Source organism: Oculina patagonica, chromosome 3 (genome assembly GCF_052425735.1).
Source record: "Oculina patagonica isolate OP01 chromosome 3, crgOcupat, whole genome shotgun sequence".
NCBI classification, from domain to species: Eukaryota; Metazoa; Cnidaria; class Anthozoa; order Scleractinia; family Oculinidae; genus Oculina; species Oculina patagonica.
Window position 1 is genome coordinate 28200021 of NC_135760.1, and position 25992 is coordinate 28226012.

Below are 25992 nucleotides of genomic sequence, written 5' to 3' on the forward strand. Positions count from 1 at the left end.
TAGCTCAAAATCTGTCTTACAGATTTTTTCAAAATTTTGGCTGTGGACGTGGTTCACCCCTTAAATTTAATTGTGAAAGTTTCATAATAGGTTGTACGGTAGGTTTGCGAGAAAATCTGGATCAAAATCTGGCTTTTACGACCCCCGAAGCGAATCAAATTGCGCGTGCGAGCGCGCGCTAATATGACGCCATGCATTGCGAGCGATAGTGAAAGACAGATTTAGAACTTCTCTGTCGGTTGTTAATCCACCATTTTGTCGCTTTGTTTTCCGTCCCAGGATTCATGACCTATCTGAAAGTATTTTTTAATTTTCTTTCGTATACAAATTTGGTAAAGCGTGGTAAAACAGATGGAACTCTTTTTCGTTTCTGTTTAGAGTTGCTAGCGCCATTTTAGTCCGCGCGAGCAATAATGACGTCAAGCAGAAAATCGTAGCGCGCGCTATTGAGCCACGTAAAAACTGTATTCAGCCACCTTAAAACACCTTTCCAGGTCAAAAATAAAACAATTGCACGATTGCACTTCAGTAATTTTAAAAGTTAACACTGTGATTTGAGCACTGGGAAACTAAAATACGTAATAATAAAGCACTTAACACACAAATTGTAAATCAAGAAAAAACTTAATTTCAATTGTTCTATACAATGCATTATTGTGATCAAATTTAAAAATAATCTTTGTCCTAGTCATTTCTATGGAGAAAGTATGTAATTTTTGATGTACAGTATCTTTGTTCTAGTGTATGATTACCGGTATTCCACAATTCTAACATTGACGCAAACTGTGTTTCCTGTGCTTTCAGTCAAGAAGATTTTCGTGCTTGTATATACATGAAGGACAAATTTTACAGTTATCTTCCCAAAAAGCACTTAGGACATTTCATAATAAAGTATCACATACACTTGGACCTTCACAGTGTTGACAAGGACGAGGACAACTTGTGTCAATTAACGCTGTACTTTCAGAATCGCAATTTTTGGTTTCTTTATCGCTGTCGTTCTCTTGAGATTTCTCAGCTCAACTACCTTCCCAAGAAGCCATCCATGTCCAATATACCCAAACTGTGTCGGGTCGAAAACGGTGGTGACGACCCGACACGGACTGGCGGGTCGCCAACATTGTGGCGATCCGTGACGATCCATACGGATCGTAACGACTCGTCAACCAGAAGTCATTTCGCGAGAGAGGCGAAAGAAGATAAATTACCAGTATTTCAAAAAGGAAAACGCCATTCTTCTTAATTTTGAAAAGCCTTTCAAATACGCAGCAATTATTTTTACTTAACAGGCACTTTAAAAGTTTTTTTTACTGTACTGTAAAAAATTCGGACACTTAAAATGTTTCGGAGGGTTTTTTCAGACACTATCAATATATATACTGGTTTATCCGAAATTAAAATCATTCGAAATTTCTTGCAAGTAATGTTGTACAATCATACTCAACCAGCTTTGAGATGTTTGTTACTGGTATATGCATTGTTTTCAGAGTGATTGTTTGCAGCGTGTCCAAAACAAGATATCTTTGGAGGTGGCCATGTTATGCAGCAGTTCAGAAGCATATTTTGTTGAAAGTGCTTGGGAAAGATTATTCAAACATCTTTTATCCCGGGGTTTTCCCTATCTCTCTCATCATCAGAAGTTGTGCTATCTTCTTGTCCACTTTCCTCCTCTTCATCACAATCTACCTTTCTCGTCATATTGACTAGCACTCATTAAAAGCAAGATATAAATGATCAAATAACAGGATGTGCTGTTGCCTTTATAACATAAGAAACCGCAAACTACTTATAACATGGGTCAACAATTCTTGTATGAAACCTCCACCACCTTGCACAAGGACCTGTTTCTTTGTCTTGAAGGGAACATTGGGTTCAGCAAGTTTAACTAAAGTATTCTGTACGGCATCAAATTTTGCTTATCTTCTTTGGACAATGGTATGCTTTCCGTGAGAACTATTTAAATGTATCTGTTGTGGGGTAGCCATCTTAAGAAGAAACTGGCACTGATGAGAAGTACAAGCTCAAGAGTGTAAGAAAACCTCAACTGTTCTTCATAAGCTATTGGTAGAAAATGATACTGGTGGTGGTGGTGGGCAAAACAATCTTTGTTGTAGCTATCCTTGGAGACCCAGGCCAGGGGCAGTAATTGGGGGCAGGGGAAGGCTTTACGGGTGAAAAAAAAAAAAAAAAATCAGTGAATGAAAGTCAAGAAGGAAGAGAAGAGCCCCTGGGGACAACATCTTACCAGACAGTTCCAAAGGGTTGTCCTGGCTTTGATTGGTGCCACAAAACTTTTGTTTTTTGCACCCAATCAGAGAGCAGCAGAAACCAGGAGTCGTTTCATGTGTTCTTACACATATAGATACAGGAAGTCCCAGTTTCTCGCCATGTTTGTTTGGCTTGTTTGCTGAAGCTTAGTAGATAGAGGAGAAAAGTTGCAGTCACAGATATAGGGGAAATCATGCGACATATCTTATAACTGATGAAAGATGATTAATACTGGGAGTGATAATTGGATTGTGAACCTGTTCACAGAGGGTTTGCATCATCAAAACTTGAGTGTCATTTACAATAAGCAAACCTATTCCATCAAGGCAAAGGTAACAAAAGCATAAGCTTAAACAGTCATTACCTGGTCCTTTTCAAGAATCCTTGCGACAAGCTACAGATTTTAATGCTAGCAAAACAAGCATATCCTGGAGAAACTGGTTAGTTTATAAAACAGTAGGAAGAAGCAGTGCAGAGAGTGTTGGGTTATTTGTTTGCTGACCTTAAGCCAACCACCCAGGACAGTTGCAGATTGCCAACAACGTATTATCGGTACCTGGTGAAGAACAATTCGACAAAGACGAAATGGAAGACAATGTTTTTAAGGAACTACTGCAATAATTCTAGCGGCAAAACCTGATATCTCATCTGATTATTCCATAGATGCAACGTTTGCAGAATAATATGGATGGTTTTTTCTCTTGTAGAGACCTTGGAGATGTTGGAAAAACAAGGTAGTATAAAGTGCAAAAACAAATTTCCACCACAGAGAATTTACCAACAGTAAATTATCTGGATGAGGAAGAAAAGGCCCTCTAGATGGTCCAATCGTATCCACAGAAGCTCACTTTACAAAAATTTCAAAGGACAAGAAGGACGATTATTAAATTACAGCATTGTACTGTATTGAACAACCAAAATCAAAGTATTGCTTGCATTACAGTAAGTGCTTGCTGTTAAGATATGTAGAGATGCATTAAGTTTGATGAAGTGTGCCAGCATCATTTCATATGACTTTCTCAACTTTTTTTTGACAGCTGAAAATTAAAGGTTATTCTCCTGTACAGCATTCATGCACTTGGTGACACTCCAAATTCACTGAAATTACCATCATTAAAAAAATCTTACTTGTCTTTAAAGATGCGCCTCTCTTTCTCTGTCCATATATTTTTGTGTTTCCTTTCATTAAGGGTTGCTAGTGGATCTTGAATGAGGCCTAAATAAGGAAAAAACATTCATTTCTTAAACTTACACCACTGCTAGTTTAAACATGGGGGTTACCGAATTCGTTTTCGAGATCATTATCTGAAAGAAGGGGCTTATTTGGATAAATTTGACTTTGTCACTCAATATGACCTCTGCGGCTTCTAGCGACAAAATATTTGAAATGAATTGATGCAGGCCTACTTCCTTTGTCCAAATTTATTTGGGTGGGTTTATTGAACAAAATTAATATACAGTCGAAGCTCTCGTAAGCGGACACCCTCGGGACGCAAAAAAAGTGTCCGTAACTGGAGCTGGCCGCTTACGAGAATGGTTCTCGTAAGCGGCCACTAGAGGTGTGGGGGATAGATGTCCGCTTACGGGAGATTGCCCAGCTAACAATTACCGGACGGACGTGTATGACGACAAGACCAACGCTGAAATATGGTACTATAATTACTGTAAAATCATTGTGACGAACGGCGATGTGAAGTTCATTGATAAAAATAAGATGAAGAGGTTGTAGATAGTATTTTCTATGGGTTGTCCGCTTACGGGAGCTTAAAAACAAAGAAAAAAGTCTAAGTCGTAATCTCTGAAAGTGTCCGCGGCCGCTTACAGGAATGTCCGCTTAGGAGAATGTAAAAATGCAGAGTTTGTATAGGAGTTTAAAACGGGGTTTCAAACAAGGCGGCCGTAAGTAGAGCTGTCCGCTTACGAGAGTGTCCGTTAAGAGAGCTTCGACTGTATTTCACTTTTAAAGTCTCCTTTAACAATTGCAATTAAAAGTTACCGTTTCTGTTAATAAACTTCACTCTCCTTTCTTCTTTGTCTAACATAGGAGGAGGTTCAACAGCTAAAGTGCGCATGTGTCGTTCATTAGCCTAATAATACAAACAAACAAACACACAGATGGTAATGTGATGTGTTTGGTTAAAGTGTTCATTTACAATACAGTCCGACCTCTATTAAGAGGGCCACCCTTGGGTCTTTGAAAAGTGGTGCTTAATAGAGGTTGGCCACTTAATAAAGGCACAATATAAATTGGATAAGAATGACAGTAAACATGGCAATAAACATGGTTCCTTTAATTATATATTGTTAAAGTGTTCTGTTATAAGCAGGGCGTATGGAGAGAGGGCGTTGAAACGGGCGTACATGTTCTCTGGCGCAGCCTTGATGCAGAGGGGGACTGGAACTAGTCCGCTCTCCGCGCTCAATCAGTTGTTTTGAACAAGAAAATGGCCGGCTACAGCTAAAGGTGAGTTCACACGTATTGGTTTGTAACACAAAATCGCAGTGATGCAGGAACAAAATAAATATCCAATTCTGTTCTAAGGGAGACAAAGACCATAATTTTTATTCAGCTGATAGTTGTTATCTGATGTTGTTTGCATCTGTGTTTTTTCTGTGGCTAGATTAATGTAGTGTCGATAAGTGCCGTCGAGCAATCTGGCGTGTAGCTCCTAATAATGCTCGCCAGTTAAAAGAAAATGGTAATAAACGTCTAAAATATAAATTAGAAAGTTTTTTATTCATTTTATTTGTGTAAAATTTTTTTTAGAGTGATCATATGTTTTTTTAATGCTTCAGAAGACTTACACTACAGTAATTATATTATATTACACAAACATACTACTTTACTTATGTTATACGTTACAAAAGTATTTACGGTACATGTTAAACACGTAAACTCCAAAAAACTTAATAATCTTATACATTATATTACAGAGAGTTGATAATTGGCTTCCACTTTTAAACGTGAGTTTTTAGTTTGTTATTTTTAAGGGCGATGGATTGCTCAATTGATTCAAAGTATTTAATTTTTATGATAACATGAGGCAAAAGGGGTAGAATGTTCTTGAGCCGGTTAGAGTTAATGACCTGTTTACCAATAATAATAATATGATTTAGAAGGGTCCAATTGAGATTCTTTTGAGCTAGGCCGAAAATGATATCGTAATCATTTAAAAAATCAATACTTATGTCTATGGATTTTAGCCAAAAAACAACGGACTTCCAAAAGGCTAAGCTATGTTTGCGATAACAAAAAAGATGCTCGAGAGATTCCTCAGACGTGTGACAGAAAGTACAAAAACGAGAGCTGGCTATTTTCATTTTGTATAGAGATTTGTTGGTGTACAGTATCCGATTGAGAATTTTGTATTGAAAAGTTTTTTGTATTCGTGTCAATTGTAACGACATGTAGAAGTAAATAAATTGTTTCCCAGTCTAGCTCGTGATTGTGAAATAATGTTGTGTATTTGTGTCGTGCTGTTGGGTATACTTGAATTGTCTCCACCAATTCCCAGTATAGCTTTTTCGAGTTAATCTGATCAAGCGAAAAACATTTACCGTTTAAATAGAGGTATGTTGCAATACAGGTGGGCTGGAAGATTCAATAGGAATCCCATTCGAGTTAATTAGGGCTTTCGGAGAAGGAAGAGAGTTAAAAATACCCAGTAGAGAGAAAAATTCAATAAGCGTAAGCCCAATTGTCGCAAAAGGGGCCAAGGCTTTAGCTTGCCATTCTTGGTCAATGTCAGAAATGAAAGTGATACCCTTTGAGAATAGTCTTCTGTAAAAAATAGGTTTGCCGTTGATGCGTACGAATTGATTGTTCCAGAGGATTTGCTTTTGGCCGTTAATTTTGACCAGACATCAAGACAGTCTTTGTAAAAGCTGTGAATATGGTCTGGTAGGTCAGCAGGATTGAAATTACAGTATAAGAGAAATTTTACGCCATAGTCCTTGAGAAAGAACGAAAGAAAGTGTTTCCATGGGCTATCGTAATCCTCAATGTATTTTTTAAGACAGATAATGCGTTGGGTATCAATAAGAGTTTTAACATGAGGCATTCTTAGACCACCATTCTTATAATCACTGATTAGTGCTAAGCGTTTAATTTTGTCACATCCCTTCCAGATGAATCTGTAGATAATGGAGTTACCGTAAGCTCTTTGATTATTTTTTTCGTGGAGCACATGAGTGATGCGCGAAACATAAATTTTGGTATAAGAAATGTCTTTACTACCTGGATTTTGCCATATAAAGTCAAGTTCTGCAATCTCCATCCTGCTAGGGTTTCGGAAAGCGACCCTAGAGTTTCATCATAGTTGAGCTCTTGTTTTTTCTTCAAATTGTAGGTGAAATGAACGCCAAGAATTTTAATTGGTTTATTAACTTTGCCAATACCAGCAAGAAAGGGTTGGTCGTTATCGTGGCTGGTTCCTAGCCATATCTATAAAGCTTCGGGTTTTTCCGCGTTGAGCTTCAAGCCAGAACACAATCCAAATTTATGAAGAGTCATGGAGAGATTTACGATAGAGTTGACGTCATGTAAAAAAGTTGTCAGATCATCGGCGAAAGCTGCAAGTTTGATTTCCTTGTCGATGACAATACCTTTTATACTCGCGTCACTTCTGATTCTAACAAGCAACACTTCGAGAGCAATGATGAAGAGGTATGTCGACAGCGGATCCCCCTGCCTGACACCTCTTCGAACGTCAAAAAGCTGAGAAGAAAAGCCGTTGTTTAAAACACAGCTCGATATGTTATAATACAGTACAGAAACCCAACGGATAAATGATTCACCAAAGTTAAACGTTCGCAAGGCTTTTAATAAGAAAGACCAGCTTAATGAGTCAAAAGCTTTTTCGAAATCAAAGGCAACCATTAGACCAGACAGCTGTTGAATCTTAGTGTACTCCATGATATCTTCAATGGTGCGGATAGCATCAAAGATCGTTCTTCCTCTGACATATGCATATTGGACATTTACATAAAGCTTGTCAACAACATCAAGGGAATTCGCGATTTTGAAATAGATTTAGCGATTTTGAAATAGAAATTTGTATCAATATTGTGCATAAGAATTCCTGAAGTGATCGATCATAATAAAAAAAGGCCAGAATGCAAACTTCCAAGTTGACATGCCGGAACTTTAGCATTATCGTGTAAATAGGTTATAAATTTCCACAGGACCTTGTTAAAAGCGCCCTGTTCACAGGTTTGCAAACTTTGCAACCTGTGAAATGCATGTTTTTATAGGAAGATATATACATTTTTAAATTTTAAATTTTTAATTCTTACCTGCAATTCTTATCTTTCACCTATTTTTATTATAAAATTTTACATTCTATTGTCATTTATTTATTTATTCATTTATTTATTTATCTACTACGATTTCCAGTTGAGTGAGAGGCGAACAAAGACATTTATTAGTTTGGTGACGAAGTTTCAACATAACAATGGCATTGTTGTCAAGGGCAAACTTTTCTGTTTCCATTGGTAACTTGTCGTTACAGGTACTGACCGCCAAAGTTCTTTTATACAAGGAGGACCTCTCGGGAAACAGGGCAATTTTTTGATTGGCTAATTTCGATCCAAGATGGCGTCAATTTTAATTGAGCAATTTTTTGATTGGCTAATATTTTGAAATTTCGATCCGAAATGGTGTTAGCTTTTGTCAGCTTTACGAAACGCTAAATGTTCTTCATTTCAGTTCGCAAATTATTCATTTTGCACTTGAGAAAGATATATTATTTAAAGCTGAAGGAATTCTTAAAGCTGCTAGAAAATCCCTGGAGTTGGAAAACGATAAAATTTCAGTTGAACAGTAACTCTAACGAGGAAGGTAAAGTGACGCATGTTAAACATAACATCAACTCTCAACACAGATCTGTTACCGTCGATATAAAACAGCTAAGGCATAATATAATATTTCGTTATTTGTTTCTTTTATCGTTGTCTCTGTGTATATATTTTTTATTTGAAAGCGTAATAAAGTGTTGCTGACGATATTTGTAGTGTTTGAATTTATTTAAGCATCGAGATTGTCGAGCAAGGCAGTTACAAAAACAAATTTGTTACCAATGGTAACAGAGAAGTTTGCCCTTGACAACAATGCCGTTGTTATGTTGAAACTTCGTCACCAAACTTTGTTCGCGGATCACTCAACTGGAAATCGTAGTATGTAGTACGGTTCTTTTTTTTTCTTCTTCTTAGAATTTAAGTGTAAATATTTTAACTTTAAATAGCTTAGATATATAATAAGTAAATAGTGTCCACAATTAAAGAAAAAATATTAACTGATTGTCAATATGGATTTCGAGATAACAGCTCAACTACATATGCCGTAATAGAACTTGTTGATAAAATAACGAAAGCCATTGAAAAGAACGAATTCACAGTCGGGATATTTCTTGACTTATGTAAATCACAATATTCTTTTAAAGAAACTTTATTTTTATGGTATACGTGGCAATTGTTATGCATGGATAGAGGATTACCTTTCTAACAGAAAACAAATTGTCAAATATAATCAGACAAGATCATCTGAACAAGCAGTTACTTGTGGAGTTCCACAGGGATCTATTCTTGGTCCGTTACTATTTTTAATCTATATAAATGACCTAAACAATTCAACAGATCATTTGTCGACTATCTTGTTTGCAGATGACACTAATCTCTTTTGCTCAGGAAAAAATATACAAGAACTTGAATCTGCCGTAAATGCAGGGTTAGCTCGAGTCCAGGAATGGCTAACACTGAATCAACTGACTCTAAATATTAAAAAATCAAATTATATTATTTTTAGATCACACAAAAAACAGTTGATTAGACAAATGAATCTTAGATTAAGCGGTAATGAATTGCAGAGAGTTGAAGAAACCAAATTTCTGGGAATTATAATTGATCAACATCTAATGTGGAAGAACCACATTGATTATATCTCCAAAAAGATTATAAGAACTACAGGTTTGCTTTGTAGAATTTGTTTTTACGTACACCAAACCCATTTGAAAATGTTATACAATAGTTTGATTTACCCATGTCTTCATTATGGAAATATTGTCCGGGCTAATAACTACCCCACTAGGCTTAACAAGTTGTTTAAATTACAAAAGAAAGTATTGAGAATTATGACTTTTTCATCATACACAGCGCCATCACTTCCGCTCTTTACTCAGCTGAATCTTTTAAATATATACCAAATTAATGATTTCTTAATCGGCTCCTTCAGTTTCAGTCTTAGCAATAAAGTACTTCCATTCTATTTTAGTGACTTCTGTTTAGAAAATGTGCAAGTTCATGAATATAATACTAGAAACTCAAAGCAAATTCATAAAACTTATAACAGAACAAATTACGGAAAATATTCAACAAGAAACAAAATAATTGACTTTTGGAATAGAATACCTTTGTTCATCAAACACTCAGCATCTTTAAAAATATTAAAAAAGAAACTGAAACAGTATATTTTATCTTTAGCAGTGACAGCTCAGTAAAATAAGAAAATAGAAATTACTTATTAGAGTGATATCTTTATTGTACATGTATTATTGTACTACCTGACTGACATAAATTGAATGTATCTTTTTTCTAATAGTTGTTAGTTAAGGGAGACTACCGGTACTTTGTAAAAGCCCGTGAGGGTTTCTTTAGTCTTCCTCCCAAGTTATAATATTGTTATACATTCTAATGTACCGTATTTTCTCGATTAAACGCCGGACCCCGATTAAACGCCGGCTTAAAATAAAGGTCGGGTCTCTGAGGCCAAGTTTTAAATAAACGCCCCCGGCGTTTATTCGGGGTCCCGGCGTTTAATCGAGGTCCCGGTGTTTATTCGAGTCGATTCAATAAGTGAAGATATTCATTAGAAAAGCACTGATATGACGCGTACTATATGGTATACGGCTTTTGTTATTTAAATAAATGTTTAACGAATAAGTCTGGCGTAACATTAACTGCGGTTTTATGACGTACAACAACACAAAATTGAAAATATAGTAATGTTAGTCAATGTTCCGGCATGTTCTTTTTGTTTTTTACGCACTCTCTTTCTTTTGTTGTAGTGCTCGCTGTCGCTAAAATCGCGAGGATCCCTCCAGCGTTTGTTTATCAGTTGTTTTAGCCTTGTCAAAAATTGTGCTTTCTGGGTGGAAATCGAGCATTGAACAGTAATAGGGACTTCAAGGCCGCCTTGTTCCAAGTTGCTAGCTGTTCTGTTTGCACAAAACTGATTACAATATACACGGGCCCTATGTAATGTCGTATGTATGAGAAAAACGGACATAATTTGAGGTCGGGTCCAAGGGATACAATGTCCCGCCACGACAAACTGTTCATGGGTCTCGAAGAATGTGAAATAATAAATCAACTTAAAAATGATTGAAAATTTTACTTCATAAATAAACGCCGGACCCCGATTAAACGCCGGCTTCAAATAAACTCCGGGTCTCTGAGGCCAAGTTTTAAATAAACGCCCCCGCCCCCGTTTATTTGAGAAAATACAGTACTTAATTGACTTCATGGGAAATAAACATTCATTCATTCATTATTCATTCATTTTAGATTTTAGCTAAATACCTCAGACACTTTAATAAAGTATTTCTTTCAAGATAGAAACGGCATTACTTTTGCTTGTTGACCGCTCAAAGAGGATAAAAAATTTCCCGCAATGATGTGCACTCTCAATATTTATACAGTCGCTGCCCGCTGCTATCCGCGACAACTGGTTTAAATAAGACTAATTCTCTCTCCTCCACATGTTCAAACCTCACATCATCCCCCTCCTTTCCCTCACATGCTTTTGTAAATGATTTATCATGAAAATTTTCTGTTACCTCTATGGGCATGTAAAGTGAAAACCCCTCAAAAATTTATAACTGGTACCCAGGCTTCTGCATCAAGGCTGTTCCGCTTGAACCCACTCGTTTCGACGCCCTCTCTCCATACGCCCTGGTTATAAGTGCCAAATTTTCATTGCACTGTTATTATGTACTTGTCTCTATTTGCAGAGTTATTCCACAAAAAGTTCACTTATCTCTTAGTTTTCTTGTCAAAAAGTTACCTGTTACTGTCATTGTTACTCCTTACACATTTGAAAAAGTTACATTAAAGGACGTTATTAGAAACGTTTATTTTATTTGTAGGAGACTTGCAACTCACGACTTGCAAACTCACAACGAGTTCACATATTAGTTAATCTCATTACTTTGCTAATTTGCCAATTTTAAAAACTTACACATCTCTGGAAAGAAAAGAGATAATAGAGAGGTTAAGCATGACGTTTACGGCAAACGGCAAAAAACGAACTTTTGGTGTCTGATTTCAGCTGGTTGTACAATTTAGGGAAATTATTTGCATTTACTGTGATTAAGGGATTTTTTCCGATTTTTCGACTGGCTTTATTTAAGTGCTAAAGAAAAAGCGAGCAAAATCAGAATTATTTTTGCCGTTTGCCGTAAACGTCATGCTTATATAAACCTCTCTATTGGAAAAAAGTAAATGGCATTTTTCTTCTAATATAGAGTACCAGTACTTGTTAATATTCTAAAATGGCTACAAATTACGAGAAGATGTGAATTTCATCATAGTAGCACTTAGTTCGAAAATCAAGATTCCACTGTAACTTTGTCTCAAAACATAGACAGCATTCATTCTTTAAAAGCCTTAAATAACAAACTGTATGTGTTAGGCATTCATTGAAGCAATGCTCTTACCTCTTGTTCATTTAGGTTATCAACAATCTCATTGAATTCAGCTTCACTTCTAGCCACAATTCCCCAGTTACTTCTGGAGCCCATTCTGCAAAAATTATGCATGTACCATTTTGTAATCTATCAATAAATAATTTTTACATACTAACAGTAACAGTAGTCATTAAACAGAGTACAAGTTTTAATGTCAATCCAAGTAACAGTGGATACAGTCATTCATTTATTACCTAAAGCCAAACATTATTTACAATTGCAACAAAAAATGTTCCAAATTTAGCATTTGATGTCAACTATTTCAAAGTATAAGTTCATTCTTTTTCAACAATTTATATTACCAACTCATACAAGTTCAAGGGTGGACAGAAGAGTTCCGTTGTCCACCAAACTACTCACCTAGTAAACCTTTCTGTTTGTTCTCGCTGCTTCTTTATCTCAGGGAAGACTTTTTCATAAAATTCCCTTAGCTTAGCTTCTTTTTGCCTACATAACAAGAATAACATAATAATTAGAGTTTTTAGTAATGACAAAATATTATTTGACAGACAAAGCAGGGATGGAATTTAGCAGAAGACAGATTGTAATGAACTAAGTAACTTTCTAACTAACTAACTTTCTCTTTGGATTGTTTTCATTTCTCTCTATTTTCTTGAGCCAGGCTTGCTTCAAAGTCTTGTACTCTTTACACTGTTGCCGATTCTAAAAACAAAAAACAGAAAATACTAACATTAGCAATCCACAAGAGTAGAAAATACCAACATGCAATTATAAAGAGCTACCAACATTCAAATTTATATTTAAAAACACAAGTACAGGTGGCATAATTATAATAAAAATTGAAAATGATGAAAAAAAATACTGATTTACTACCAACTGATAAATATGGGCTTGATGTACCACCACATTTCCACACTAACCCATTGACTCCAGGAGATTTTTGACAAAAGCGTTTTTTTTTTATGTCAGTTATGAGCTAATTAAGCTCCAACCTACTCAAAATATCACTTGCAACATGAAAGCATGCCTTTCTTTTGCACTGCATCATGTTTGATGACATTTTTGCTCGGGCATGTGTAAAAGGCAAAGTTTGGTTAGAAAGTGCCCTTTTTACCACTTTAAGTACCGTATTTATTCGATTGAGCACCCTGGGCACTTATTAAATTTTTGGACCTTGAGAGTGGGCGCTTACGCTTATTAAATGTTCACAATTTTCAGCAAATAGTTTGTTTATTTTCGTAACAAAACAATGAATAATAATAAAACGTGGAGATGTACCAAAGCAGAATTTTAACTGTTCATTAAATGTTTCTGTAAAATACTAAGAAAACTCGGTCATGGGGGAAGTCCCTTAGTAGTACTTAGTCAATTTCAATAATCAATACTCCTCTTGTGCACTTCAGTTGTTTTTGTGGGGTGGAGGGTGGGTGCTTATTTGAGGCTGGGCGCTTATTAACTTTTCCTATCTTCAGGGTGGGCGCTTATTCGAGGTGGGCGCTAATTCGAGGTTGGGCGCTTAATTGAATAAATACGGTATTTTTCATTTTTCCTTTTTTTTTTCTCGCTCTTCCTTTTTCTTTTTTTTCTTATCTTTTTGCTGCAGTTGTTGGCTCTCTACTGGGCTTGCTTGCAGTTCAGTAATTTCCGAGAAAGTGCCTTCTAAAGAGGAAATATTTACAACTGAGGAGCCAAGGGTGGTTGAGGAAAACTTTCTTTGACTTTTTCACTCAAATTTCTAAGCATTTTTGTAGGTATTTCAAGTTCAATTGCCCCAATCACTCTTATCTGGGCATCATCAGAAGGACCTTTTCCTCCCGTGTAGAATGAGTATAAATGATGGCTTTTATGATCAAAGGTTATGATGTCACAAGTGGAGCAAAGGGCAATGTTTGCCATGGTCGATTTATGAATGGGTTTATAAAATTTATATATGGCAATAATTAGGAGAATTTGATATTAATTTTGAACTTCAATCTTAAAGGGACTATAAACACATTCATTTGTACATGTACCTTGAGTTCTTTGGCTTGTTTTCGCAACTGAAAATATTTCACCAATTTAGCTTTCACAGCTGGTCCTCTAAAACATGAAAGTTTGTATCCGGCAATAAATGTAAATTCCAGTAACTTATAACAGTAACAATGTTTCATTGAGCCCTAATACATCCTACAGCACAATGGAGCACAACATTTGAACAGTTGATCATAACAACTCCACGAAAGCCACTTTTAGTGAAACCCTCTTTGGAAGTACCTAGTCTTCTAGGGCAACTGAAAATGTGGCCATTTTTGGAAAACTGTGGTGTTCTACTGCAATTATAATGTAACTATAGTTACTACCAGAAGGGGTTATATGCTTCTGATACTCCTAAATGCAGTTAAATGCAAGTTTATGGTGTTTACAATAATGCAATTAATGGAGTTAATAACAAAGAGTGATGCCATTCCCTTGACAGTCAGTGGTGTTTGTGATATGCCCATGCGTTTAGGGCTTCACATGGCCAGGATTGAGATCTGCTGGAAGCCATTACTACAGTGATAGTGTCTATAATTTATGAGCATTTTGTGATATGCCAAAGTGCCAGGGCTCCACTTTGCCAGAATTAAGAGGTGTTGAAAGCCATAACAGTGATAGCTTTAACAGAGTTAGAGTTAATAACAAAGAGCGGCCTTGTCCCTTGCCAGGACTGAGACATGCTGTAGGCCATTACAGCGATAGTGTTTACAGTAAGCATTTTGTTTGGGAGCCTGCAGGCTCAAGGATGTTCCCCCTTCCCTCTCTCTCTTTCCACTGTTTAATCAGTGTGATGGGTGCCTGTCTCCCCATCCGTGTGGGGCTCATGGCTAGGTTGCCAGGATTTGCCAGCCATGGGAGCGGTCTCCATCTAGGAGCTGGTTGCCAATAGTCGAAGCTCCTGGATGTCTCAGGTATCCAACCTCCACAATAGTTTAAACAATAGTTTAACTACCTAAAAGTGACAACTATCAAAAAGTAACGACCATCTGAGAGTAACAACTCTTTTAGAAACTCACTCTCCCTGTATTCTCTCTGTGCCTTCTTAATGAAATAGCCTTGCATAACAGTCCGTAATGGTCAAGACAACATTAAAATTTTGACTTTCTCACCTTCGAAGGTTCTCATGATAACAAGAAAGATCAGATGGTTGATTGTACAAGGGCTATAACACCAAAAAAAATCAAATAAGTACTAATTAGAAACAGTCCTAAGTTATTGTGACAGCACTTCATGTAGTGCTGTTTTTATGTAAACATCTCATAGCAAACCTGTTTACATGTTTTCTGTGAGATATAGCACTGGGGCACTTTCCATTTGACCAGTAATTTGGTTTAAATTTCTGAATATTTCCAGTAGTGAATGGATCAGTACTTTCTGGTTGACTGAATCGGACTGAAAAATGTTTTTGGAATTTCCCAAATAGAGGACAACCTTGCTAAGTATAATAATTGAATTTTCAAAAAAAAATACTTCCTGGAAATTCCTGCTGCATTGGATTTTGTTCCTAGAATTTCCTGATCTTTATGTAAAACTTTCCCAGTAACTTGTGAGCCATTCACACCCATTCAAACAATTTGTGAAATTTTTGGTCAAATGGAAAGTGCCCCCTGGAACATCCTTGAAATGTGGGCTGGTTACTAGCATAAGTAGAATATACTGCAAGTAAAATTAATTAAGGGTTTGAAATGGTCCTGAAATAGTCCTGAAACAACACTCACTGGTAGAACTCTTTTTGAAGAAATCATTCACAATAATTTTTATGCTGCAGAAATTTAGGAGTTATTTTCAAATATTTGGAATAATAATTAATCCTGCCAAAAGGAGGCTCATAATGGTTTCCAGCTCCTATGCTTAGATGGCCATGGGACAGTACTACAAATATTTATCGGTTGCTGCTACAGTTATAATATCTAACACATGTCCAATCATTGCTGAACAATGGTCATTTTCATTATGTCACCGATAACCACAGTGACAGTAGAATCTCTTAAAAAACCCTTAATTTTCGCTTTAAGTGCTTATAACTCAAAAAAGAGGCTAGTGACCACCATTTTCTATGATGGAATAATGATCAGCATGTTAAGATACAACTTTTGGCATTGTTAAAAAAATGTACAGGGGGTTTTGAACCCAATTAACAATGCAGATTTTGTAAAAAATGCAGGAAACAGTCTTGAGCCACCTTCATGGAGAACTCACTGACTAATTCCTCTTACAGCTTGCAGGTTATTCTTTTGCTGCTTCAACTCATTTATAACTGGTGGCAATGGCTTATGGTACTTTGCGAAACGAAACGAAACAAAACAAAATGGTACTTTGCGAAACGGTACTTTGCGGAATGGTACTTTGCAAAACGGTACTATATTATTAGGTAAAAATATGGGGTGGAGATCGATCGAATCGCCAACAAGACAAGTTTATTCATAGAGTTGATTTCCAGCATACCGAATGTCTGGTATGGCGGTACAGGATACACATGCTTTGTCGTTTCTGACTACTATTGAGCCGTAAAAATCGTATTACCAAACGTCAAATTTAGAGTTGACCGAAAATAGCTATTTTGATCGGCTCGAAATAATTCTTATCGGCAAAAAATCTAGCTGAACGGCAATTTGCATAATCACAGTTGTCGGCGTTTGTCGCCGGAAAGATGACACATTTCCCGCAAATAAATGCCATAAAGTCCTGAACCCAATGTGAAACTTTTATTCGCTCTTGATAAATGTTCACCATGTTAAAAAACAGACTTTTAATGTGTTCGTTTTCACGACTACACATTACAAGAAAGCATGACAAACGTGACCATCGCAACCTTTATTTACACACTGGCGCTGGGCGGCGTAGATTCATGCACTGTCACATAATGAAGATAAGAAATCCTAGGCGGCCGAAAGATTTCGTTTCCTTCATTTTCGGGTGACTAAAGTGAGAAAAGTGCTTTTATCACAGGTAAACGTAGACAAGTCTCTGTGTTTGAGGCCGCGTGACATAACCGTCACGGTAAGCGCTATTTGATCCCATACATTCACCTTAATTTGTAATGATTGGTCACCACTTGAGTCAACTGATCGTGAGAAATGCTCCATAACTGAATTTCGTGCCTTTTCATCCCAAACTTTGATCTACTGTAAGCCAGATAAATATAATTCACTTACTTTTCATCTTTTGTGTGATCTTTTGTGTTTTTATGGGGTTTTGAAGCCGTTAATTCCTTAATAGTCGTCACCAGCTAAAGTAAGAAAAAATGACAAGGCTGGCAACTTTGATGGCCCGCCGAGATCGACAGCCTCACAGTTTTCGCCCAATTTCTCCAATTGCACGCGTCTGCCTGTGCTTTTACAGGCATCTTTATTTTTGATTTTTGATGTTGCTTTCATTCACGTTTTGCATTTTTGATTCATGTTCAAAAATTATTTCGCGATGCCACAAGATTCGATTCAAAAGCTTTTCATGCTAGCACGCACGCAACATTCAATGCGAACCCATGAAGATATTGCATGCAGTTCAACGAAACGGGTTGCAAAACTCTTCATTTCCTCTCAGGCATCACATTATCCGTCACGCAAACCTGGGTCGACTAATACCTGTTTTTGCAATCAATGTTTATTTGCCCCATTCAATATTTTTACAATATATTTACCTACAGTACTGTTTCGCAAAGTACCGTTTTGTTTCGTTTTGCAAAGTACCGTAAGCCGGTGGCAACATAATGAGTTTGCCAGGAGTATTTCATTCATTAGATTATATCATTTTCACCTAAAACCTGCTGTCAACTTTTCTGACACTTACAAAGTTCTACAAAATAATGAAGTATAATATACATATCAGGTTTGCTTGAAAACACACCTTTCCACCTAGAAGTGGCACACTAAGCTTTGCCAACCTTGCTGCAGCAGTTTCAGCTTTTTTCTGTAGACAAAATGAACAGAAACATGTACCTTATTTAACCATACCAGTACCAGACTCAAATAATTAGAGTCAAACCTCATAAGACGACAGTGAGTCATAGTCCCAGCCACAAACAAACAATACATGTTTAGTTAACCTCCCATAATTAAGTGGACAACTCTCTTAAAGTCCCAAGGGTGCCCACTAACGCCTTATGGCAGGTTAGATTGTTTATACGGCTGTATCTCTTATTAACCAAGCACTGTATGTATTTTACATTTTATTTAACTTCATGTATTGTATTGTTCACTGAAAAACCTTTTCAGGAGTGTTCAATAAAATTTTATCTTATCTTAACTTATCTTTACTGTACTGAGAGAATGTCAGCTCTAGGTCTTGGAAGTGTAGATCAAGGGTGGTAAGGTATGTACTGAATGCTGGCCAGCACCAATATAATTTGCATTATCCTAGTACAGTCCTGAATAAGCATCTTGAAAAGATGCTTGTGATTTGCTTGTGATTTGTTTGGGAAGCCAGAAAAGTGCATAATTTTTCAACTGCTAGGTGTGTACATACCTCTTATTAATTGAGTTGAGGTCCGTACTGTAAAATACGGACCAAGTTTTTCCCCGTTGATTTATGGCCCAAGCGCGAAGCGCGCGGGCCATAAATGGGAAAAAACAAGGATCCGTATTTTACAGTACGGAACAAGAAAACGAGGTTAATAAGATATTTATTATATCTCTCACTCTAGAGAAAAGAAAACATTTCAAGGCAAACGTGTGGGAAGCTGCTTCCTTTGACTGACCTACGTCAAAGGCGAAAGGACGAGTGAATTTCATTGGCTTTCGTAAACAATTCGGCCGTTTAATAGCTCAATTGATAAGCATATAAACATAGTTTGAATCCAACCTTCACTACTTTATTTCTGCAATTAGTTTTACAGTTATTTCAGTGACAGGATGAAAACTAGATAAAGTGCAAGTTTCCTTTGGAATAACTTAACTTCTAAAGTTCTTTGCTAGGCAACGAAAGTGCCGCGATTGACAACATTGTTTTAGCTTATCAAACTTTTGAAAACTTATGGCAGTGTTTCTAGAAAATACTGAACGAGAAAACATGTATGTTGAAGGAACTACTTGAAAAAAGCCTCAGATATCGCCGTCCACGTAATGCTAAGTTGTGTCTTCCCTAGAGGTGCTAGGCGGCATTGAATGCTTTGTTGAAAGTTTGAAATGCTGTCTGGCTCGAACTCAGTTCCATCGCATTTGCGTACGTCTTTGAAAAACTTTCCGAGGAGCTTATCGAGGACGTCAGCAGGTATGGTATCTACATGAAATGTTCCATCAGTCTCCTTTTGACAATAATTTTCGAATCGTTTCCATTCACTTGTCGTCTTCTTGACCGTGTTTGCAGATTTCTCCGCACTGATGAAACTTTCAAATTCTTGACTTGAATCCTGCTCAGGTTGCTCTAAGTCCGCCACATCAGGGAAGTTTTCTCCTTCCAACGGATCACAATAAACGGCATGCAGTGCATGCAGAAGCGATGACGTTTCACAAAGGTTCTAAAGACTGTTGTCCAATTACAGTGTACATTTTTTAAACCTAAAAAGCAATGTTGGTGATTGTCTAAATAGCATAGTTAGGATATGATGGAATTCAAATAAATACAGAATTAACAGTAGGCAGGCCAAGGATGCAAAGTTAATAATACATTTTCTTCGTATATTTGCTCAATTGAACAACAGTAGATTGCGTTATATTATATTGTAGTGTGTGACTTCCAATAAACGACATACGTTATGCAGGAGCTAGCTTTTAAGCTGCGAGAAAGGTCAAACGGTCTCTTGCCCACGGCAGCCCTTATTAATATAAGAGTTAGAAATTTCTGTCTACCAATTCTAATAGATCCCATCATATGTAATTAATCTCTTTTGTTTATACATTGTAGTGTTCCATTGGGCAATTCCAGAAAATATCCATACACCACGATGGACGGCTTCAATATTTTAACCCCCCCTTGCCTTCGGAAATTCCAAAATGCGTTACCCCCCATGCCCTTGGAATTTCATAATCCTTAACCCCCCTCCTCCCGTTCGGATTTTTCCTTTTTTCTTTAAGTCCTTTACAATTCCCGGCAGGGTTCGCAAATATGCCCAATTTGGCGTATTTTACATCAAATTATTTCAAATGACTCGATCTGTATATGTAACTGAGGCTGGGATGAAAATGTAAAAACAAAATATGTGTTTTCTCCTTACTCTTGTTGGACAGATACAACCTACATTAACTTTACATTGCCCCAAACTGGTACAGAACATTAAAATAACAATATCGTGTTATGTACGTGTGTACTTTCGGAAGATAATACCACAGGGGGCCCATACAAGCGGCGTGACTGTTTGTTCGAAATACATATTAAGAAATGTATGGGGATTTTGAAAGGGTCTTATTATCATTGACTTATTTTGAGTAATGTCTATGTTTAAGTTCAAAATAAACGTAAACCTACCTCAACTGTTGTATTTTGTCGTTTCTGCGGCTCAAAATGGTGAATTGGAGCGATTTGGAGAGTTTTGCGTTGACTGTTGCTTCACGTAATAAGAAGAGAACAAGGGTGGAAAGCTCAATTTCGACCGCTCCAGTGCCAAGCCGATTTTCAGCCAGAAATCGGAATCCCCAGGCTTCTGATCAAACACCAGGTTAACTGAAAGGTTGAAGCTTCTTCTCGGCGCTTTCGTCGAAAATCCATTCAAAATCCAATACATTTAAATACCAAAGTTCACAAAATACAAAGTGCTAAGACCCTGCTTACGAAGAATTTATCTTCCTTCGACGGCCGCAGAAACAAGATGGCATGGCTCTTCTTTTATGTGGCTTCTGAAGACTTTACAAATCAAAATGGTAATGTACAGTGTTGCTTTGAATTTGGAATTGAGCCATCAAGTCAAAATTTGACTGCAAACGTTCGCTTGTTTAAGTAATTAATTTCCATTATTGCAGAATCTCGGGCGCTTCAAGTTTTTCGATATTTCGTCGGTTTTAAATGCATTTCTTGTCTTGATACATGAATGAAAATAAATCTGAAACAGAGTTTCTTTTTTATTTTATTTTTTCATTTGTCCATCTCTTAAACTTAAAAGTTCGACATTTTAGGCAACATGGCATCTTTATGGCGAGTCTTGTGTTATTTATTTACATGTAAGCTACTTTTTGTTTTGAACCGAGAATTATAACAGTGCTTCAGAAAAGGCAGTTGAGTATTTTTATTAATAGTTAAATGAAAGGCATTAAAAGTATTGCGAGTCGAGTTTAAGGGGCGATTTTAAGCCATTTTACGCGGCTTCACGCTGCTCGAACAGGCTGTGTTTCGTAAATAATAACATTGGTTTACAAAAGAGAACAACGTTTCGTAACGCATTTCTGGATTGAACAGTTTCTTAAAAATTCTTCACATATAAACAAATTTTCATTTTAACGTGGTATATTTCAAGTGTAGTTCTCTCTAAGCTTTTACAGTAGATCATGAGACATTACTTGGCTTCACACTAGAGCTTAAAGTATAGTCTAAGTGCACTTGGAACCTACTTTGAGTGTGAAGGGGTAAAACGTACTTACTTGAACTTTTCTTGGTGACCATGGAAACTTTCGTAGTTCAAAGAAGCCGAAGTACGCCGCCAAGTATGGTCTACACCACACTTGAGAACGCACTTGACCAATAGGAAATGGAAGCCAAACGAAAGCGGCGTGCAGCGTTGTCACGATTTTGAGGATGATTGACAGCTTTCACCTCAAGTAATATACTTTGTTATCAAGTGTGAAGCCAAGTTTTGTAAAATGCGAGTTGAGATTTTCAAGTGCGCTTGAATCAAGTGCTTACTTGAAACTAACTTAGCTTCTAGTGTGAAGCCAAGTATTATGACAAGAGTTGCATAATATCTTCGAAGTGCAAATCGAATGACCGCTCTTTTATAGCCCAGTTAGGATGCTCATGGAAGTTTATACCTTCTGCCTGGCGATTAGATTCTTCAAAATGTCATACCGGTAATTTTATAATGCAAGCATCTTTGCATTGTTGTTATGTTACTATTATTATTTTTAGTCTTACCACCTGTTTAATCTCGTGAAACAGGACATGCTATACTTTAATTGTGTCAAATATAGCTGAAAGCACATGCACTCCCGCGAGTGCTATTTTTTGACTGGTCAGAAAGTACATTATTTAATGGCCCAGCTGAAATAAGTTTGGCCAGTCAACATGACCAGCATCTGTCTGAGCCCTGGAAAGGGTTTCAAATAATTAAGTGTCTCCAGAGGGTTTTTAAAGTGTTTCAAACCCTCCGAAACCGGGTTTACGAAGGTTTCTTAGTGACCTCAAGCCCCACAAAAGCCCTCCCCCAATGCTTTAATGTGACCCATGTCACATATGCATTATGTATCAGTGCCAATTGAAAAGCCCACATTTATACAAACCCAAAGAAAATGACAACATTACTATATCTTGGTTGCATAAACCTCTATAATCTAAGATTACTACTAGGTATATACTGTTTACTTTCCATGGCAACTACTTCACCTTATTTTTCTCGTAGATCATCTGTACAACACTTTTTGGTTTGGGTTCAGGGAGGGGTGGTTCTTCCTCTGGTGGTTCACTGGGCTGTTTAGATGCCTCCTCTTCAAGTTGTTTCTAATACAAAAATTAATGAGATTACAAATAAATAAGGGGGGGGGGGGGATCCAAATCATGTTTCTTGGAAAATAAACTGGTTATTTTCACATTCATACTTTTGTCCCAGGGGTTTACTACTCTTTGGGATCATCACTTTCACAACATAACACATGTAAATGATTTTTTTTTTTGATAAAAAGACAATTTATAATAAAAATGATTTTTTTCGGGAATATTGTTTATTTGTGCCATGTAGTGTCATTTGTGGCCCTTGCGCTTTGCGCTCGGGCCACAAATGACACTACAAGGGAGCAAATAAACAATATTCTAAAAAAAAGTCATTTTATTATTGTTATTATCAATATACAAGACCAAAAACATCCACTATCTAACACATTAATTTTAATAAAGTTAACATTTCAATAACAGGAGTACACTTTGTCGCAAAGAAAATTTTACACAATACTACTGAGGCCTATTTCTTATTGTGTAGTTGTAGTATAAAAGAGCTAGCTGCAGTGTCTTTGAAAATAATGAGCAATGGGTTTGATTCATGGATAATACTTTACAAACTCACATTTTCCACTTGAACTTCAGCGTAAAAATTCCACAATACTTTAGCTAAATTAGCTCGACCGGAGATACACAATTCAAGTGAAGGATGTTTTGTTTCTCGCAAGACAACAAGAAGTTGCTCTCTTTGTCTCTTCGCCTTGTACATTTGCTTCTAAATCTGATTTTGTCCCATTTAAAGTAAATGGACTTTGACTTTTCTTTCCAAACACAATTTGCCCAGTGAAACTGTTCGAGGCTGCATTAACTTCAAAGCTCACTGTACGCTTGAATGTTTACCCGCGTCAACGATGCTGACTGGTTAAAATTAATCGGATGATGAACCGAGAACCAACCTGCTGCAGGCCGTTAATTCTTGGAGCTTGGAGTTATTTGCGGCCCACAAAGCGTGTGTTTCAAGAGAACGGTTTTCAATTTGGCCGCATGTATTGATAATAACAGTTCATTGTGTGAAGGAGACCACCACAGTTTTACAATAATTATCATCAATGAAAAAATGTGCCATCAATGATCAGCAGCAAATCTTACCTGCTTTTTCTTGAGGTTGTTGATCTGTTGTTCCACCTGTGTGATCTCTCTATCCACCTTCTCCATGCTCTGAAGTAGCTCATCTTTAGACACAGATGGCATACCTTCAGCTACTTTCTTCTCTTGACTTTGTGCTTCAGAAGCTACATGTAGTTAAAAGAAAATCATTTTGAACAATGAATATTTATGCTGTACCGCCCCCAAGACAAGGTTAGTTTGACATAAGAGTAAGGGTTAGCAGTAAGTGCTTTCAGATTAGTTTTTCAAGAATGTATTGGGCGATGCTCTGGGCTGTTGTATCAAGTTCCAACGTTTCATGTTTTGGTACTAGCCTGAAAGAACGCTCAAATCATTTTGCACAAACAGTTCAATCTACAAATGCTGTCTTGTGTGAAATTTAATGTGGAGATGAATAACTGGGCTGTAAAAGGATATATTATCACAAATGGGGCTACAGAAGTAACACAAATTCTTATCTTTGCTCAATTACAATCTCTCTTTATAAATCTTTAGCACATGCACAAGAGAAGTAACTACCTTGGGCTAAAGGAGATATGGCCTCTACAGCAGGACCAGGATATGATTCCTGTTCATAAAATCAATACAAAATAGTTTCATTAGTAAATTAATGAAATTCAGCATTACTGTATTGCCACCGAATTGCCAGTTTTCAATTTCATAGGGTTGTCTTTGCAATCTTGGAGAGTAATGATAAGAATGATATGATACTACATTAAGAATTACAATGATTGAATAATTTTTAATGTCCAAAAAAACCTAGGTTTTTTATTAATTTTCTGTGGACCTCTCTTATCAGTTATCAAATACAGGTAAGTTACAAAATGTTATTTTTGATGATTGAGTTACCCCTTTTGATTACAATGGTCACTTTATTGAGATACATTAACAATTAATCTACATTAAGGTTAATAGTGCTGAATCTGCAGTAAACTATTGACTCTTTCACACTTCTTCCTCCTGCCACTCAAGAAAATTCCATTTTGATCTGAGTTCTACTGGCAGAGATTTGTGTTGTGTCTCAAATCGCTTTTTACGTTCACATAAAAATTTGTAACTGTCAGCAATATCCATCAAAGAAACCAAATTTGTCACTGTTAAGTTACATTATTATCAATACACGTAGCCAAATTGAAAACCGCCCTCTTAAAAACACTATTTTTTAATTTATCGGTGTCGATAACGTGGGAAAACCATCCAGGTGCGACCCGTACAGCAAACTTTGAAGTTAACACAGCCTTGAACAATTTCTTACTGAGCAAATTGTGTTCAGAAAAAAAAAATCAAAGTCTATTAATTTTTGTTGTAAATGGAACAAAATGTAACCAAAACTGTTGGATTAAGAGGTGTTGTCGCTACGTTCAGTCCACTGGATTTCGGACTCCAAAATAGTTTTCCTTCATATTTTTACCACAGTTACTACCATCTATCCTTACTACTAAAATATGGTTGAAATGATCAGAGAGTTTGTTTTTCTCAACTTTGGAGGATTTATCAGTTACTTATGTCAATAAGCGGTATGAAACAGCCTTATTTCATGTGTCATAATACAGGATTTCCAACGTTCGTTAAAAGTACTTCACGCTTATAAAATCCCCAAAATTTGTACAAATTCAGTTACCAGGTCGTACTGCTAATATATTATTTAGTTAACTTCCAGTTCAAAATCGGAAGCGAACCACAATATTTATTGAACACTTTTAGTTGTTTATGCAAACATCTCAAAAACGTGTTCCCAAATCTTGCTGTAATTTTCACTTCTGGCACCTAGACAAGCCTAAATTGCCATTCTACTTTTAGACTAAGAGTTATTCAGTCGAATTATGTACATGTAATAAAAATTGGGGCACAAGGCGACTTTGAGGGAAAAAAATGCAGACGAATTCTTGGCTATTTTCACCTATGAAGTATTGCATGACAGACTTCACATTCCTTTACCGAGCCGTGTTCCTGCCACTTCATGTCTAGTTTCCTGATAAAAGGTAAAAGGTAAAGTCTGTGTCCGAGCCATGAGGCTCATACAGCCGGAGCTTATCCCGGTTTCCGTAGCATTAAGCGACTAGGAGTATTACTACTCCCCCCTGGATGGGATGCTAGTCCATCGCAGGGTTACCCCCCAGCAGTAAATTCGCCGGTACCCATTTGTACACCTGGGTGGAGAGGGGCACTGTGAGAGTAAAGTGTCTTGCCCAAGAACACAACGCAGCGCCCCGGCCAGGCCTCGAAGCCGGGCCGTTCGACTCGGAGTCGAGCGCGCTAACCATTAGGCCACCGCGCCTCCCTAGTTTCCTGATAGTTTTTGCCTAAATAGAGGGAAATCATCCAA

General features: G+C 36.9%; 1 protein-coding gene across 1 annotated transcript in view; it reads right to left on the bottom strand.

The window, feature by feature from the left end:
• Window positions 1-25992, bottom strand: part of LOC144647363 (uncharacterized) — a 92038-nt gene that overhangs the window by 33175 nt on the left and 32871 nt on the right. The window contains exons 5-15 of the mRNA XM_078507166.1: window positions 24186-24234; window positions 23649-23791; window positions 22452-22565; window positions 17832-17894; window positions 15095-15147; window positions 13982-14048; window positions 12586-12671; window positions 12369-12455; window positions 11979-12063; window positions 4265-4355; window positions 3397-3484 (exon numbers count right to left, since the gene is read on the bottom strand). Coding sequence (XP_078363292.1) covers window positions 3397-3484; window positions 4265-4355; window positions 11979-12063; window positions 12369-12455; window positions 12586-12671; window positions 13982-14048; window positions 15095-15147; window positions 17832-17894; window positions 22452-22565; window positions 23649-23791; window positions 24186-24234 — 926 coding nt within the window. The remainder of the gene's footprint in view (window positions 1-3396; window positions 3485-4264; window positions 4356-11978; window positions 12064-12368; window positions 12456-12585; window positions 12672-13981; window positions 14049-15094; window positions 15148-17831; window positions 17895-22451; window positions 22566-23648; window positions 23792-24185; window positions 24235-25992) is intronic.